The sequence below is a fragment of the Colias eurytheme genome, chromosome 22, assembly GCF_061535395.1.
Source record: "Colias eurytheme isolate Ceu_HAF_F1 chromosome 22, ilColEury1 Martin Lab GWU primary, whole genome shotgun sequence".
Lineage (NCBI taxonomy): Eukaryota > Metazoa > Arthropoda > Insecta > Lepidoptera > Pieridae > Colias > Colias eurytheme.
In genome coordinates this window covers 3,735,326-3,752,836 of record NC_143001.1, presented here as the reverse complement: position 1 = coordinate 3,752,836, position 17,511 = coordinate 3,735,326, and the positions used below count along the sequence as shown (strand labels likewise).

Here is a 17,511-nt window from a genome sequence, read left to right as displayed (position 1 = left end):
TTCACCTTACTCCCTTGTAATAGAGTTGAAAATAGCGTGCACTGTAACAACAAAAGCTTCTAGATACGTCCACTATAAGTAGAGCTTTAAGATAGAATTTCGTTGTTCTGTTTGGTGTACGTTTGTGTAGCGGTAAAGAGGCGGGGGAGGTCTTGAAAGCTGGTTGAACTAATAGGTACGGGGAAGTGTGAAGGAGCTAAGAGGTGTAGCGGTCCCCTCCGTTCCGTTCATAGTAGGCGGGGCTCAGCCAGCGACACGGTGCAGACCGTTACAAGCGCTCCACGCTTCGTCACGAGAACGCGTAAAGAGCGTACGGTTTGCGCGCGAACGAATCGAACTTTGGAAATTCATCGCCGCATATTTATAGTGCTGTGTTTGTGTGTGAACTTTGAACTGTTTATAACTGAGCGTAGAATGGTAAAAGTTATTTTTGAATTGAGGAGATTCGATTGCTGAAAAGGTGAGACTTTTTTTGTAAATCTTTGTTTCTTATTTCAATTTTCAAATTTCTTATTTGAATCCTTTTTATAATGCAAAGTGTTTTCCACGCAAACGTGTTTTATAATAATCATATAAGATCTTCTTCTATCTTATTAATAAGTAAAAATTGTTAAAATAAAGCTGTAAATACATTGTCGTGTAATATTTAATATAAAATATCTTCGTTTAAAACTCTACCGTTATCTATACTCATCGTACAAAAAGACATCAACGCATCCTTATTATCGAAATTGCGGGGAAGTGGTATCTTCCCTTGTCTTTACTCCAGTTATTATTATACTTTTTATTTTTTGTTATATAGGAACGTTAGCAAATTTAAACGACTTAAATGTGGGTTTTTTTTACTAGTTTATATTAAGGTATATTGGAAAATAAAGCAGTTAAAAATGCCATTTTATTTCCACTATGATGCTATATTCTATAGCTCCTATGATCGCTAAGTTTTTAAACTAAGCCCTTGTAAAAATAGAAGAGTTTTTAGTCACCGCTCTATAGATTTTATGATATAAATGTAATTTAGGTATTCAAATGAAAACAAAACGCCTATAAAAAGATTAGATAAATTTATCAGAAAATACATACCAAATTTAAAAAAAAAATATCTGACTCCCGTTCTTCATTTGGTTTTGTAAACTTATTATGTATATAAAATATTTTCAATTTGTTGGCTGATTGGCATATTTCAATCATATGAAACTTTTCTTAATAAAACCAAACAATAAAAACATTCACCACTCTACATTCAGGACATTGGACAACTGCAGATCAATTCCTTTATTTAAATAACACAAAATAATATTTATAATTTCAATAACCAACACATTATACTAACAAGCAAGAAATTAAAGATGTATGGATGTACCAAATATGGTGCGGTTTGTAAAAGGAGACATGTTATAAACTCGTCGATGGTGACAGACGAACATAACCTATTTCAATTGACTGCTATTTATTAGGTGTCAATGTTTACGTCGTGTTTTATATGATTTTAAAAGGTATTTACGTATTACAAGCTAATATTAATGTACTTGTAATTTTTTACATGCACTTATAAGTCATATCCTTTATTTGATGGAAGTGTATGAGGTAATTCTGTTCGATTATTGTTTAATAGTTCTTGTGTGTGATCTTGCTTGTAACGGCTGTAAATGTAGGTAAAATGTAAAGTTTGCAAAGCTTTATTTTAACAAAAGCTTGGGTGCTTTAACATAATTCAATATTAAAAAAAACTACACTGCTGTAGGCAGGTACATAGTTAAAGAAAAATACATCTTAAATGATTTAAAATCGCATCGTTTAAAAGCTTCTTCATTACCTATTGAACAGTGTGTTGAAACCATAGAAATCTAAATAACAAGACACATAGAAGTGCTTTAATGTCATAATTCGTATGAAAACCGCTGTCGCCAAAATCAACACATTCAAACCGAAAGCTAAACAGTACACACAAGTAAACTATGCCTTTTATTGGATAGCTTGATTTTAGTGAAAACTAACTTATCTATTAAATTAAGCTTTTGAATATGTAGGTATCCTAACGCACGAATTTACGGTTTATTTTAGAATAACATCCCTAAGTATATGAGACTTTTTGCTCCAATACGAACAAACGTGATAATAAGAATGGTCGACTGTGTCATTCAATGTAAATATTCTATAATTTTAAGGAAAAACGGCATTATTTCTAAAAAAAAATATTTTCCGATGAAATATTATTCCTTTATAATTATAATGACAACTTGTGGAAGAATTTCCGCAATGGGAATTGCTGAAACACACCATGTATACACTCATAGGTCTCCAGAGCAACTGAACAGTGACGAATGCACTGGTGATGTGCAAATCACCTGAGTGGCGACAAGGTCACGCACGCTTATAGGTATATTAAGAAGAGCTGGAACGTCAACACATTTACACATTGCACATGTTAGGCCGGGAGATACTGACACAAAATTTCGGGCCATTTGTAACAGGATGGCGGTCTAGAGGGGTCTTAGTACGCAATGACAAAAAGAAAAATGATGGTCAGAACGCTGGTACCGGCGGACTAGTCGCGTGGGCGTTAGTCACACTCGTCGGATAAATAGCGAAAGTCCAACGATTTGTAACACAAAAATTTTAGAATTTACCGATAGCCCTTAAAAAAGATGTAGGCAGTAGTGTCATGCCATACAGTTACGATGTGACTTACAGTCCGCCATACCGACGTGAATGCGTTGATTTAAAAAAAACAATTCAACCATTTGTACCGGGCTCACTTTTGCACAGGTAACCATCGTCGTGCAGCCATTTACTAAAATCGCCATGCCATACTTTTCGGACGATTCCAAATGGTCGCCATACCGCGGAAAAGTAGCGGAAAGCGCGGAAAGCGAAGATTTGTAAATCGTTTGACTTTCGCTATTTATCCGACGAGTTCGACTAACGCCCACGCGACTAGTCCGCCGGTACCAGCGTTCTGAGTTCTGACCATCATTTTTCTTTTAGTCATTGCGTAATAAGACCTCTGTAGAACCGCCATTCTGTTACAAATGACCCGAAATTTTGTGTCAGTATCTCCCGGCCTATGTATATGTCATTTTTTGCAATTGTTTATAAATACAGGGTGATGTAATTGGTGTAGTACGAATATCTAAAAATCTATGAAGAATTTTGTGATACAGTAAATGGAAGAATTATAGACTATTTTACAGTATTTAATAAAATCATTTAATTTTTTGTTCATTTTCATTAGAAATGTCAATTTTTCTCACCAAGGTGGAAATTTGGATGATAAGGATCTTGTTAGAGAAATATAAATTTTGACTAAAATCGGCATTTTTTTTTCAAAAATCAAATAATTAATTAATAATCAGAGTTATCACATTATTAAAAAAAATAAGCCAAACTATACACAATTTTTACCTACTTGATGCAATCCTCAAAGATCATGGACATAGTGTATTGCGCCTTCCATCATACCATCCAGAACTCAACCCAATAGAGTTACTATGGGGCATAATTAAAGGGAAAGTAGCATCACAAAATGTGAACTTTAACTTGAAAACTGTGTAAGAATTATTTAGAAAGAAAGCAAATGCTATTAGTCTGGATATGTTTAGTGACGTTTGGAGAAAGACGCGAGAACATGAGGAAAAATATATTCAATTAGAACCAAAAGTAGATAATTACACTGACTCATTTATAATAACATTAAGAAATTCCGACAACGAAACATCGAGTTCTTCGAGCGATGAAAGTTACAGTGAAGTAGAAGATTACGATTATGATTAAATAGATTCTTCTTCTTCTCTATAGATACTGCTTTCTGAATTGGTGGTAAATGTTAAAACTGTTAAACTGTTATGACGATTCAAAAGTGCTTCTATAAGAAGTCTAATTGTATAAATGTTTGAGTTTGAGTTTAAAACCAATAGTGTGAAAATTATACAATAAACATGTAACACATATTTGTTAGCGCGTATTGGTAGGTATTACGTACTTATTACAAATATAATATTTCATAGATATCTTTACTCGACCAAAGTCAGGAATTTAATTATTATTTGATAATTGAATGATTATTAATACTTTTATCCAATTGATTATTATTAGAATAAATAATTAACTTCAACAATTGATTTACTTTTAAATTATAATTTTACAGGTAAATTATGAGAGCTTTCATAAGTAATTATATTTGCATATACATATCTACAACGCACCCATTTTACAATTCAAGTCTAAAATGAAACTAGAGTCGCATTTATTTTTGAACATACTGTAAGTGAAATTGCATAAGTGTGAGTACTGTGAACATGCCAGCTTTCCCTAATTGACCGATACGACTTCTAGTGTCTTGTTATTTAGATTTCTATGGTTGAAACTCATTTGTACATGATAGCATGGACCCAATACCTATATATCAAGATTGAAGATTGATATATATATTGGGTCCATGATGATAGTCAAATTGATCCTACAAATAGGTACTTATAGCTCGCTACGATAAATATTAAATACTTTAATAGGGATATAATTTAGAAACCAATAATAGGGAAACACGAAAATAAATAATTCGTTTGTACGTTTATACCTACCTATGTATCCGACGGAAATTGTTTTAATGTTTCTACAAAAAAGCCGTGCTGCGTAACATGGAATTATACCTAATTACTAAACACTTTAAAACTATATTATGTCGGTGACTTCGTCCGTGTAGTTGGTGAGTAAAAACTATCGATCGCAAAACTGCATTCAATTCGATGCAGTAGTTTTTGTGTGATGCGTCACAAACATCCTAAAAATTGTTGTTTTCGTTCTGTCGCTTTATCAAAGACCGGCTTTTCTTTCCCTTATGTAGGTATAGTAGTTTTTCGCCACGTTGTAACTTGTCTTATAAGTAGATATAAGATACAATTGCTCCAGTTACTAATAAAACTTCAATTTTAATTTATTATACACAAAGGAACTTTTAGCAAAGGGTTTATGACAGGCCCTACCGGCAAAAGTATAATCAATTAGGTACTACAATTATTAAACGTTATCGCATAGCTCAAAGATAATATTTGTACAAGACACGATGCTCTAAGATTTTCCCTTTAATTATGTATATGCCTAAATAGCACTTCGTGGTTTCATCCGCATGGCTCCGCTCCTGTTGGTCTTAGCGTAATGATATATAGCCTTTAGCCTTCCTCGATAAATGGGCTATCTAACACAATTATTTTTACACGAAAGAATTTTTCAAATCAGATCAGTAGTTCCTGAGATTAGCGCGTTCAAACAAACAAACTCTTCAGCTTTATTATAGACTAGCGGTCCGCCCCGGCTTCGCCCGTGGTACATATTTTGCAATATAAGGTAGCCTATGTTCTTTCTCAAGGTCTAAAGATTATCTGTGCCAAATTTCATCAAAATCGGTCCAGTAGTTTATGCGTGAAAACCATACATACATACATACATACAAACCTTTCCTCTTTATAATATTAGTATAGATAAACTGTATACTGAATCACGACCGACGGTAAACTGAAAAATTATAAAATAAACACAAGTTAGACATTTTTAAATAATTAAACATTTAAACATTTAACTAAACTTTTTACCTAGTTTGTTATATCCTTAAAATATTATGTTTTTATTAGTTAGTTTTGACCTTATCTGTGTTGCCACAATTCACAAATTTAATGGAAAATTATTTTAGGCCAGACTGTAAACTTTAAACATGCAATACCTGACACTGATTTAAGTTTAACTTGTAAATTTATACCGAAATAACACGAATGGTTATATTTTTTAACAAATTTTAAGTTTTAATATAAATTATTTCAATTTATTACCAAAGTTATGTATACTGTGAAATGTAGGCTTTTCTTTGTGTGAAAATTTTCAATTTACAAGCGTTTTATGTCCACCGAGTACCTACTCTATAATAAGATTTAGTAGATATTATAATAATATCTGTGTAATAAGCATGAAAGAGTGATGTTGAGTTTTCTTATTTCAACTGCAATCGTCCTGCTATCCTAATTTCCGACGGGATTTTGAAATCGTGGAAAAAAACATTGCTTCAATTAAACGTTTGATTCTAGATATCTAAAATAAAACACGTACAACCAATATACGGCTCATTTTATACAAAATATTGGATTATTCTCAAAAAATGTTCCTAAAATAAGGGGATCTTCAATTGTAGAGTGAACGGGAACCTTCAAGGAAAACGCGTACCATCTTATAGCTTAGCATCAGGCAAGATTTACGCCAAGCGCTTCCTGCCAATAAAAAATACATTTGGTTACCAAATCATCAACATATTTTCGGTTGTCGCTTCTAATATAATCTTAAAATATATAACAGGCAACCCAATACCAACAATCTATTAAAATATTTTAAAGCGAAAATTTCTGCATTTATCTCGTGGGAGAGTTCAGAAAATAGTTTCTGGGTAGTTAGTGCTTATTAACTGCGTGACAAAAGAAACGGTTTATAACCTCAGATTATATCTCATGTAATGTTGCTAGATGTCATTTTATCATTGATAGAAATTCTTGATTTCTTTAATTCTATGTTTTATTGTGGAAACTAGATTTCCGCCCGCAGCTTCGCCCGCGTTTTCAAAGGAAAACCCGCATAGTTCCCGTTCCCGTGGGATTTCCGGGATAAAACCTATTCTATGTGTTAATCAAAGTTAGGTACCCTCTATATGTGTGCTAAATTTCATTGTAATCGGTTCAGTAGTATTTGTGTGTAACAAACACACACACACACAAACTTTCGCATTTATAATAGGTATTAGTAGGACTAGGATGTATGTAATATCCACCATCTATCTCTAATTTAAAATGATTTGCGTAGACTAGGTATATATTATTTTTCGAAGGTATTAACTAGATTAAATTATATTATGTAAACATGCTCCTAGAATATTTTAATTCTAGGTATATAATTTGTTTAAATAACTAATTAATGCCAAAAATTTATAATCAGGTTTTTGTTTATATACCTAGTCACAGGTTACGTAGGTAGGTATATTTAAAAAATCATATTATGTAAACGAGCTCCCAGATTTGTTAATATACCTAGTCACAGATTACATAGTCTATACATACCTACATATAATAAATCTGTAGAAGGGTCAATTCTGTACATTGAAAATATTGAAAAAATAAATAGCAGGGGGTGTTACTGGATCGATACCAAACCCAAATATGTGATTAAAAAAATTTTTGTCTGTCTGTCTGTCTGTATGTGAAGATATCACGTGAAAACTAACGGTTCGATTTCGATGAAACTTGGTATAATTATACCTTATTATCCTGGGCGTAAAATAGGATACTTTTTATCCTGAAAAAATACGAAGAAAAAAAATAATCTTAATTTTTCAGTTTTATCCATAGACGTTGTTCTGTAGAACAGCGAACACACGTTGGGTATTATTATAGGCCTAGCCGTATTTGAGTCCAATAGATATTTATAAGATGGTATTGTCAGAGTTACTCAAAATGGAGAAATAAGCCATCCACGCGAAGACCGACATCCGCGCGGACGGAGTCGCGGGCGGAAGCTAGTATGTATATTATAAAAATCTGTTCATTGCACTGTGCACAGATAAAATCAGCGTTCAAAAAATATCGTAAAACAATTCACGCATATTTAAATAACAAAAGATGCTATCAGAGCAGTATTTATACGATTTTTATGGTCCAAATGTAGGTTATTCGTTATTGGCACTAAACATTGTGAAATATTGGATATACCTACTCAAATATTTATTTGGAAGTTCAAGTAGGATTGGTAAAAGTACCTCATACATATTTTCGTCTATTTTTTTATTAGTAGGTACCTTTATGATGCTGTGCTTATGTTACAGATATGGAGTGAGAAGTAGGCACCTAAATATGGTTTCTCAATAGTTTTATTATAATTGAGAAAAAAATAGGCAACTGAAATAAACGCAAAATTAAAGTCAATCAATAAATATTTTGAGTTGACGGTCGTGTCTGTGAACATTTTATTTTCGGTTCTTTTCACCTTGAAAATACGCGAAGGTATTTAAATTTAATTCTTGCAGGAGCCCTTTTTGTCCAAATTCCACATTATTAAGTAATGGCACAATAACTCAAGGGTGTTAAACCCAATCGTTCGCGTGTCGCTCACTATATAATGATGTTGATGATTCTTGTTCAATTTTACACCCAATTTTCGCACCTTACCACTCTCTCCCTATAATTGTGTAATTAGCTTCTTATAAGCGGACAGGCATCAATTGATTCCAGCTCTCTCACTCATATGGGAAAACGCAGGAGTGTGACAGGGACGGAGTAGTGGCAAAAATTTCTAGGGCTCCAATGCTCAAGTTATTTGCAGTCGATTGGAGGTTGGTTTTAGGAATTTGAAACTTATATGCATAGTATTACGGTGTTGTTATCCTTGATTAGATGAAATAAATATTTGGTTAGGTAGCCCGCGGGTTGTGTCGGGGTTTGTCTGTCAACTGCAATTGTTGTGGTAATTTGAATAAATGAAGTGAAGAGGTGTTAATGAACCATGTTTAAGGATACTCAAAATTTAATGTGAGTGAAAAAATTAGTGAGAGTGTTACGAACAACTGCCGATACTGGGAATCGTTGAAAATAAGGTAATGAAAAGAGGCTTGTTACTTGGCACTTTGTTATATTGTTTTTTATAAGTGTGCAGGTTAATTGAAGTCGTCAAAGGCTCACGGAACACAGGAGTTTAGTAATTCAATCGTGTATGATAAGGTGTTTGAAACATTATTGGACGATTATGTGTAAAGGATTATTTTAAGCAAAAGTTTTGTGACATTAGGTAATTATGAGAATTCCAATCTATTAGATCGACACCATCTTCAGACTTACATATCGAGTAATCAATAAACTTTCAGGCTGTTTTAATTGTGAAAGATTTTGTAATAAATTTCTCAGTTTTACATTCTTGTTTAAATCATACAGGCACACTTATCGTCAAAGCAATAAAGTATTCGTTAATCGTTTTACAAATAAAACAGAAACTGTATTTTCAAAAATGTAATAAGTTAGATAATCTAGTTACCAAAAAGACTTACTAAATTCAAAATTACTAAAAATGCTGCTCACTGATGATACCCGAAATGTTATTTATAATCGCGCGAACTCTCAAATGAACAAACACACTATCAAATAAGTTCGAGTTCAAATTCAAAACCGTTTGATTATAAATAATGTACAGTTGATTGCAGTTTGTTCAGATTCCATATATTTAATAATAATAATTTCTTCTATACTATAATTATTACACATAAACTAAAAAGGCGATAACGATTAAAACATTACAAGCAAGCGTGTTTCACCTGCATTGTTTACATTTCACAAAAACAACAGCACAATCAAAGTCACTGCTGTTCGCTAAAAACACATAAATCTAGTGCGAATTCATTAAAATTTAGTCTAAACATGTGCTATCAAGTTTCATGTCGCACGAAATATGCTAATAGCCCCCCTCTACTAGGTAGGTACCTAGTGTGTCAACAAGAATAATACCCTAGTTTTTGCGGAGTGAACTTAATTAGAAGAGTTTGATATCAGATGTAGGTATGCGTTAGTTGCATGTAGCTTTGAAAGCTTTACGGAACAAGGCTTTTCGGAAGAAATTAGAATTGACGCTACTCAATTCAGATTTTTTCCGAAAAGCCGTAAGATATTATGTACTAATTTTGGAGTAATTTTGAAACGGGCAGGAAAACTATATTGTAAGTGCATTTTCTTAGGCACTTACATAAGAAATCACTGTAATACCACAGTATAAATATTAATATTTTTTAGACTGTGGTAATACTGTAAAAATTAAAAAAATACTCTAACACATCGAGATAGTACCTATGTACTAGTACATATATCTCGATGCTCTAACATCTCTAACAATATTTTTCAATGCTCCTCTGCTCGTGTTGCTCTAGCGTGGTGTTTTATTGCGTTTAAGAAATTAAAGCTACCAATTTAAACACCAAAAAACGCATAATAATAATACTTACCCCTAAAATAGTGATAGTTTGTTCTCATACATTTTTAATTATTAAAAATATTTTAATTAAGTTTTGAAAGTTAAAAGTGAATAAAAGTGAACTTATATGACCTAATTGTTCAAATAAAAAGTTATCTTGGTTGTTTTAAGTGCTTAAACAGAACTGTGAGTACTCTAAGTAAACAGCTGACGAACAGCTGATCTTACGTGTCCATCCGAACAGCTGATCCTTTTAAAATAACAGTCACTTTTAATCTCTGGTGTTCTTCCTATCGTCCTAATGCTGGTGATATATATTAATTCATGAACACTGTATGTGGAGCCAAACGAAATAGAATATAATAGATAATATAAGAATTAAAATTAAACTAAGCACTGCGAAGCTTCCTTTCTCGCCATCTGTCGGATTAAGGTTGAATTATTCTTAATCAAATATCAATATCATTATGGCTAATAAATGCAATGCATGCGGCAAATTTTTTGCGTCGGCAGATGGCGCTAAATGCAATAAATGCTGCGCGCTGTATCATAAGCCATGTTGTAGCCCAGATGCCCGTTCGAATGCAAAGTGGATCTGCAAAGCGTGCAAAGCTAAAGCCAATAAAGCAGCGGAGACGGTATCTGCTCCTGAACGAGAAGCCGATGTTTTTCTGGATGTCGAGCCCCCCCAACAACAGGGGTCACCTTCTCTTGTAAGGGAAATAAAACTGCTGCGGTCGGAGCTGTCTAGCTTTAGACTTGAGATGTCTAGACTAACAACGTTGGTAGCTAGTTTCGGTACGCGTCTCGACGGTCTGGAGGAACGGGTATCGCAATTAGAAAGTAAACCGTGCTGCGAAAATCTCGAGTCTATAGAATTATTAAAAAGGCAATTAAATGAATCCCAACAGGAAAACCTACTTAACGATGTCGAGATTACTGGCGTAAGTGAAAGTAGCGGAGAGAATCTCTTACACGTTGTGATAACCTTAGCACAAAAGATAGGTTTATCTATTGAGGAGCGCGACATAGTAAACGTACGTAGACGCGGTACGCGGCGGCAAGCGGAAACCGACGGCGGAACGGCGCGCGCACGGCCCATAGTCGTACGTCTGACTCGCCGGCACCTGCGCGACGAACTGTTGCATGCGGCGCGCGTGCGCCGCGGCGCGGATACCGCTGGCACGGGAGTCGGTGGCGAGCCGCGACGATTTTATATAAACGAGCATTTAACATATGCAAATCGGAATCTTTTCTATATAGCACGAGAAAGACTTGGGGGTGAAAAAAATTGGCGTTTTATCTGGACGCGTGGCGGAAATATTTATGCCAGAAAAGATAGTAAATCAGAAAAAACTACTATAAAATCACAAGATGATATAGATAGGGTTTTTTGTTTATAATATTGTTTGTATTGTGTAAACTCGCAGATTCTGTTAATTTTAAGTCTAGTTGTATTTTTATCAATGCTCAATTTTACCAGTCTTACTCAGCGTTTATATTATTTTACATTATATTCATTCTTTCCTCTTCTCTCAAAAAAATAATGCATTTATTTTTTATGCACATAATTAGCTATGTCTGTGTTATATTAATGGCAGTGCAATATATTGTAGGTAGATATTTCTTAGTTTTTATATTTTTAAATCTAGATGCTTACAGTTATAAAACAAATATTGTTAGTTACTCTCAATGCTATTTAAATACATTTCCTGTGTACTCAATAAATGAAATTTTATTTTATTATGTACGTTGTGTCTCGGTTGGTACTTCATACTTTATAGGAACTATTATTAATATTCTTTTCTATTGGTCACGGAACATATTATATTATTTCGTATACAATAATTATTTCATTGCATATTGTGTAAACTGTGAGGATAATAGTATAAATTTAGTTCGGTTATTTATAATATTATATAGATTATATGCACTTGCCATAAAATATATCGTTTGTGGAAATTTTATATTGCTTTTGTTAAAACTAATATATTTTAGACTTCATGACAGTGGCGGGCTTTTACACTTCTTTAAATATTTCATTGAAACTTTTTTTCGTTATTTTTTCATACATATATATACTGTATATATCTGTACAAATTACTGTGATCGTCTTTATCTATCTACCATTTATTATATTGACATATTTTATTTAGTTCATTATATTATTTTGCTTGAGAATTGTATTATATTATTAACTTAACAATGCCTATTAGAAAAAATCTCATAATTGGTTTCTTGAATGCTTGCTCACTGGGAACTGGACATGAGGAGTTATTTATTGCTATTAAGCGACACAACGTTGATGTTTTGGGGTTGAACGAGACCTGGCTAAGACAAGGAGAAGAGGGCCGTGCTCCCAGATTCCACGAGTATCGTCTAATACATACCCCACGCCCACAGCAGATACGCAGTCGCGGTGGAGGCGTTGGTTTCTACATCAGAAAAAGTCTTAATTTTAGAACTTTACAGCATCCTTGTTGGTCTGATGTGGAGCAAATGTGGGTCGCAATCAAGGTGAGGGGTAAAAGTATTGTCATTGGTACTGGATATCGCCCACCATGGTTTTCTGTCGACACCTTCTTTAACGCTCTTTACGATTCCGTAGTTAGTTTCTCATGGGCTGACCATTTAATTATTGTAGGAGACTTCAACGTAAATTATAGTGACAGTAAATCTTTAGGCTATCGGAATCTAAATGAATTTTTAGAACTCACTAAATTATCCCAATTTGTCAACGAACCAACGCACTTTACCACGCATAATGAATCATTACTTGATCTGGTGTGTGCAGATATTTCTGCAGAACAAGTCACTGTCGATCACATCAGTAACCTCAGTGACCATTCATTTATAGTATGTGAATTTAGTTTGGTCGTAGAAAAACACATACCAAAAAAGAGTATATATAGTAGGGTGGAGTGATAATGTATGAAAGAATTTTTTTTTTGTTTTTTTCAAAAGGCATAGCGACAGAAAGGTGCCTTTTAATGAGTGAATTCAGCATACAAAATATTGTTTACCTGTCTTGATGTTTTGAGGTGCCCCAACCCAATTGAAAATTAGAAAAATATGATTTTTTCGCAAACTTTGATTTATTTTTTAATCACAGTATTTTTATGGCCTTCAAGTCTATTATATAACAAACTTCTTTGTGATACACTAAATAATAGCCTGATTAGTTGTTTTAACGTATTTCATTAATGAAAATGATATTATAGAGGAATGAAAATATCAGAAATAAGTAATTATTTAGTACTAGCTGCGCTTGCGGTTGCCTCGCGGTTTCACCCGCGTGGCTCCGCTCCTGTTAATCTAAGCGTAATGATATACAGCCTATAGCCTTCCTCGATAAATGGGCTATCTAACACCGAAAGAACTTTTTAAATCGGACCAGTAGTTCTTGAGATTAGCGCGTTCAAACAAACAATATCTTCAGCTTTATAATATTAGTATAGATTATAATATTAGTATAGATAACCCTGCTTTTTTTTTTCAAAATTAGGCATTAGCAGTCGTGATACTGATGCTCTTGCCATTATAAAATCATTTTGTTTACTTTCTCAGCAAACTGCACTTGAAGCTTATGTCACCAATTTGATAATATGCTTTACGGCCTGGGCAAGGCATAGAAAATCTTTGATATTCTGAAACGTAGTCAAACCGCTTTTCACGATGTCTTTTAAGGTTTCTTCAGATAAATTAGAAGTCAGAGGCTCAGTTTTCTTAAATTCTTGCCACATAGTTAAGTTGGTATAATCTTTTGAGCAAGTACAAGAGAATTAAAAAAAATGCATTTGCAACTTCAAATATCAAATAACCTTTGGTACTGAGTGACAAAATACTTCAGTTATCTTTTCTTGTTCTTTTTTGTTAGTTTGTCGGTCTTCATAAGGTTTTAATAAGCGTCTATATTCATCGAATACGGTGTGTCGAATAAGTTGTAGTACTCTATTAAAGCTAATAGTGGGAAGCGATGCTTTTCGCCACACATCAAACATTTCCATAGCTAATCTTTCGGATAAATCATGAATTTTGTTATTTTATGAGGTTTAAATTCATATCTAATAAATAAGTAATAGTTTCTTAGCATCAGTATAAGTTGGTAATTGAGACACTGGGTACTTCTCTGGCAAACAAAATACAGGACAACATGTCGTTTGTCGTATTTTGACTTCCAACACTTTACTGTAACAAAGCGAAATTATAGATAGAACTCACATCAAAAATATTAAATTATGATCTTAATTGTATTTACGCATTAAATATAATTAAGAAATATTACTAACATTAGTGTTATTTCCTTAACGGCACTGTTCAAAATCAACGTTTCCTACAATAAGAGTCGGCGCAAACGGGCCACCGACCAGAGCCACTGGTAGCCAGCGATAGCCACTTTTTTATATATTGAAATATTATGTATTCTGTGTCTTCTCGTTGGCAACCAACGAGATAACACAGAATCTGATTTAGAGTTAATTTGTCAAAATTAAACTTTAATGATTTTCGACTAAATTTTTTGAATTTCTGAAAGTTCATGATGTTGGGGGCACCTCTAAATGTATCATCTGCAAAGTATAATTTTGCATGTGCATTTATGAGCAATAATGACATCTTTTTACAGGTATGCCGAAACGAAAATGAAAAAAAATATTTTTCGCTCCACCCTAATATATAGGCCTTTAAAGAATATTGACTTATCTATTTTTAAAGATATTATGACTGGGATTAACTGGGACCTTATTATAGACCAAAAAGATGTAAATAAATCTGTTTCTAACTTTAATGACTTAGTTATTTCAATTTTTGACGTGTTTGCTCCGTTTAAAACAATAAACCTAAAAAATCATAACTATCCATGGGTTACATACAATATTAAGCAGTTAATGAAACGAAGAGATGAAGCTCATTACAAGTATAAAGTTTCGAAAATTAGCTCCCACCAAGAGTATTATAAAGACTTGAAAAGGGTTGTAATTGATGCTATGGAGCGCGAAAAAACTTGTTATTTTAATACTTTCGTTAACACTAATATGAGTAATCCTAAGATCCTTTGGAAAACTATAAAAAATAATGTTACTGTAAATAATGGGAATGATGCTGCGTTACCTGATCACCTTAGAAAACCTGACGAAATTAATAGACATTTTCTCGATGTACCTGGCGACACCACTGCACCCGATTCCGCGGTGGATTTCTTTATGCAGAACAAGAAGGGAGACTTGCAATTTTCTCTGAGAACTGTCTCACAAAAAAAGGTTTTAGAACATTTCAGAAGTTTGAAATCCAACGCGGTTGGCTGCGATGGCATATCGCTAGAGATGCTGAAATTATTGTTGCCACACATCACTGATATAATGACTATGATTTTCAACGCTTCCATCACATCGAATACCTTTCCTTATCTTTGGCGTAAGGCATTAGTAACACCGCTGCCAAAAAACAATAACCCAGTATATTTCAAGGATTTACGTCCGGTTAGTATTTTGCCGTGCCTGTCCAAGGTCTTAGAGAAAATAGTCTGTGACCAGCTTAGAAAGTACTTAGAGTCCAACGATATTTTACCTAACCTTCAATCTGGGTTTAGGAAGTATAGAAGTACCACTAGTGCTTTGATTGATGTCGTCGATAACGTACTGGAGGCACAAGATAAGGGAGAAGGTACCATACTAGTCTTATTAGATTACTCACGTGCCTTTGATTCTATTAATATAAAGTTACTACTCTCAAAACTTACATATTATGGTTTTGATGCGAACACGGTTATGTGGTTTGAAAGTTACCTTACATATCGCTCACAGGTCGTTAAAATAGGTGGAGATGATGCATGTACTTCTCAGTGTGTTCGGGTTACTAGAGGCGTTCCGCAAGGCTCCATACTCGGTCCACTGCTATTCATTTTGTACACAGCGGATGTCACGAATATCATAAAACATTGTAAATATCATATATATGCTGATGACATACAATTATACATTTCTTTTAAAGTGAGTGAGATGGACGTTGCCTTGACAAAATTTCAAGAAGATCTAAGTAATATTGTTTCATGGTCAAAAACTAACTGCCTCGTTTTAAACCCAAGTAAAAGTAAATACATGATCTTAGGAACCAGGTGCCAAGTTGATGCCATCGCAAGCCAAAAACCATGTTTGTCAATAAGCGGAGAACAAATAGAAAGGGTTATGGAAGCACGCAATTTAGGTGTAATTTTTGACGAATCCTTACGTTTTCATAATCACATAATTAATATATCAAAAAATTGTTTCTATCGTCTTAAATTATTGTACAGAATAAGAAATTATCTTAATGTAAACGTTCGAAAACTTTTATGTGAATCGCTGATCCTCTCAAAATTTAATTATGCTAGCACTGTCATAGGTCCCCGGTTATTAGCATCAACTAAAAAAATAATGCAGAGGGTACAAAATGCTTGCACTCGCTTTTGTCACAATATTCCACCCCGAGCCCATGTCACCCCGTATTTGAACAGTAGTAACACTTTAAAGATGGAGTATCGACAGCAAATACAATTAGCTACACTTTTATTTAATGTAGTTAAGTACAAAGTACCAGCCTATTTGTACAAAAAGCTGAAGTGGTTGTCGGAGTCAAACACCAGTCACTCAACACGATACAGGAATGTACTGATGGAAGTGCCCCTCCACAGAACTGCAGCATTTAGGGGTAGCTTTAAATTTAGTGCCTCTAAGTGCTGGAATGACTTGCCACCACCGATCCGCAATAGCAACAATGTATTGGGCTTCAAAAACAAACTGAAGTCCCATTTGCTCTGCTTGCAAAAAGGTTCTGAGGTCGGGGCTCTAAACACGTGACTCGGTACGGCTCTGGTGATAATTCTATTTGTTGTTTATTAATTACATATATGATGTATCGCGTATTGTATCTTCTTTTAGAATGTATTATTGTCTGTTATGTAATTCTTTATAATATATATATATATATATATATATATATATATATATATATATATATATATATATATATATATATATATGTTTCCTATCTACTATATTATATTCCTATATATTATATTATTGCTTTTATTTTATTTATTATTTTATATTTTTTTTGTCATAATATGTACACTGCCACTGTCAGGATGTCAATGTGGTGTCCACTGAAAATCAGTGGAGAATCTAAGTGTCTTGTCCTTAGATTCTCAAACCACTGAGTGGATATTATCCATTTTGTGCCGTTGTAACTAGTTATAAGTTAATTTTATTTTATTTCTTTTTTATGTATTAATGTGCATCGGTACAAATAAATGTATTTTCTTTCTTTCTTTCTTTCTTTAAAAAATGAATTGCAAAAAGCAGGGCCCACATTGAATCTCGTTATTTTCCTTGTCAAATTTTGCATTGTCTCTCTTGGGCCAAATAGTAGTTTATTAGACAACTGTCTCAGTATATTATTAGAGTATTACATATAACCAACAGTACTTATTACAGTAATTTAACCATATTATAGTAATCGAAGAAGAAATAAGTTGTAGCTTACTTTCGCTACCCA

The 17,511-nt window shown here is 33.5% G+C and overlaps 2 protein-coding genes across 2 annotated transcripts in view; both read left to right on the top strand.

Annotated features, from left to right (window-relative positions):
* The first annotated feature begins 285 nt into the window (after positions 1-285).
* The window catches only part of Poxn (paired box pox-neuro), a 49,638-nt gene continuing 32,412 nt past the window's right edge, over positions 286-17,511 (top strand). The window contains exon 1 of the mRNA XM_090115163.1: positions 286-460. The gene's annotated coding sequence lies outside the window, so the exon portion shown is untranslated. The remainder of the gene's footprint in view (positions 461-17,511) is intronic.
* Positions 10,415-12,880, top strand: LOC149898618 (uncharacterized). The gene has a single exon (XM_090115164.1). It carries the CDS (start codon positions 10,449-10,451, stop codon positions 11,382-11,384), a length of 936 nt encoding a protein of 311 aa, XP_089971290.1. The 5' UTR covers positions 10,415-10,448; the 3' UTR covers positions 11,385-12,880.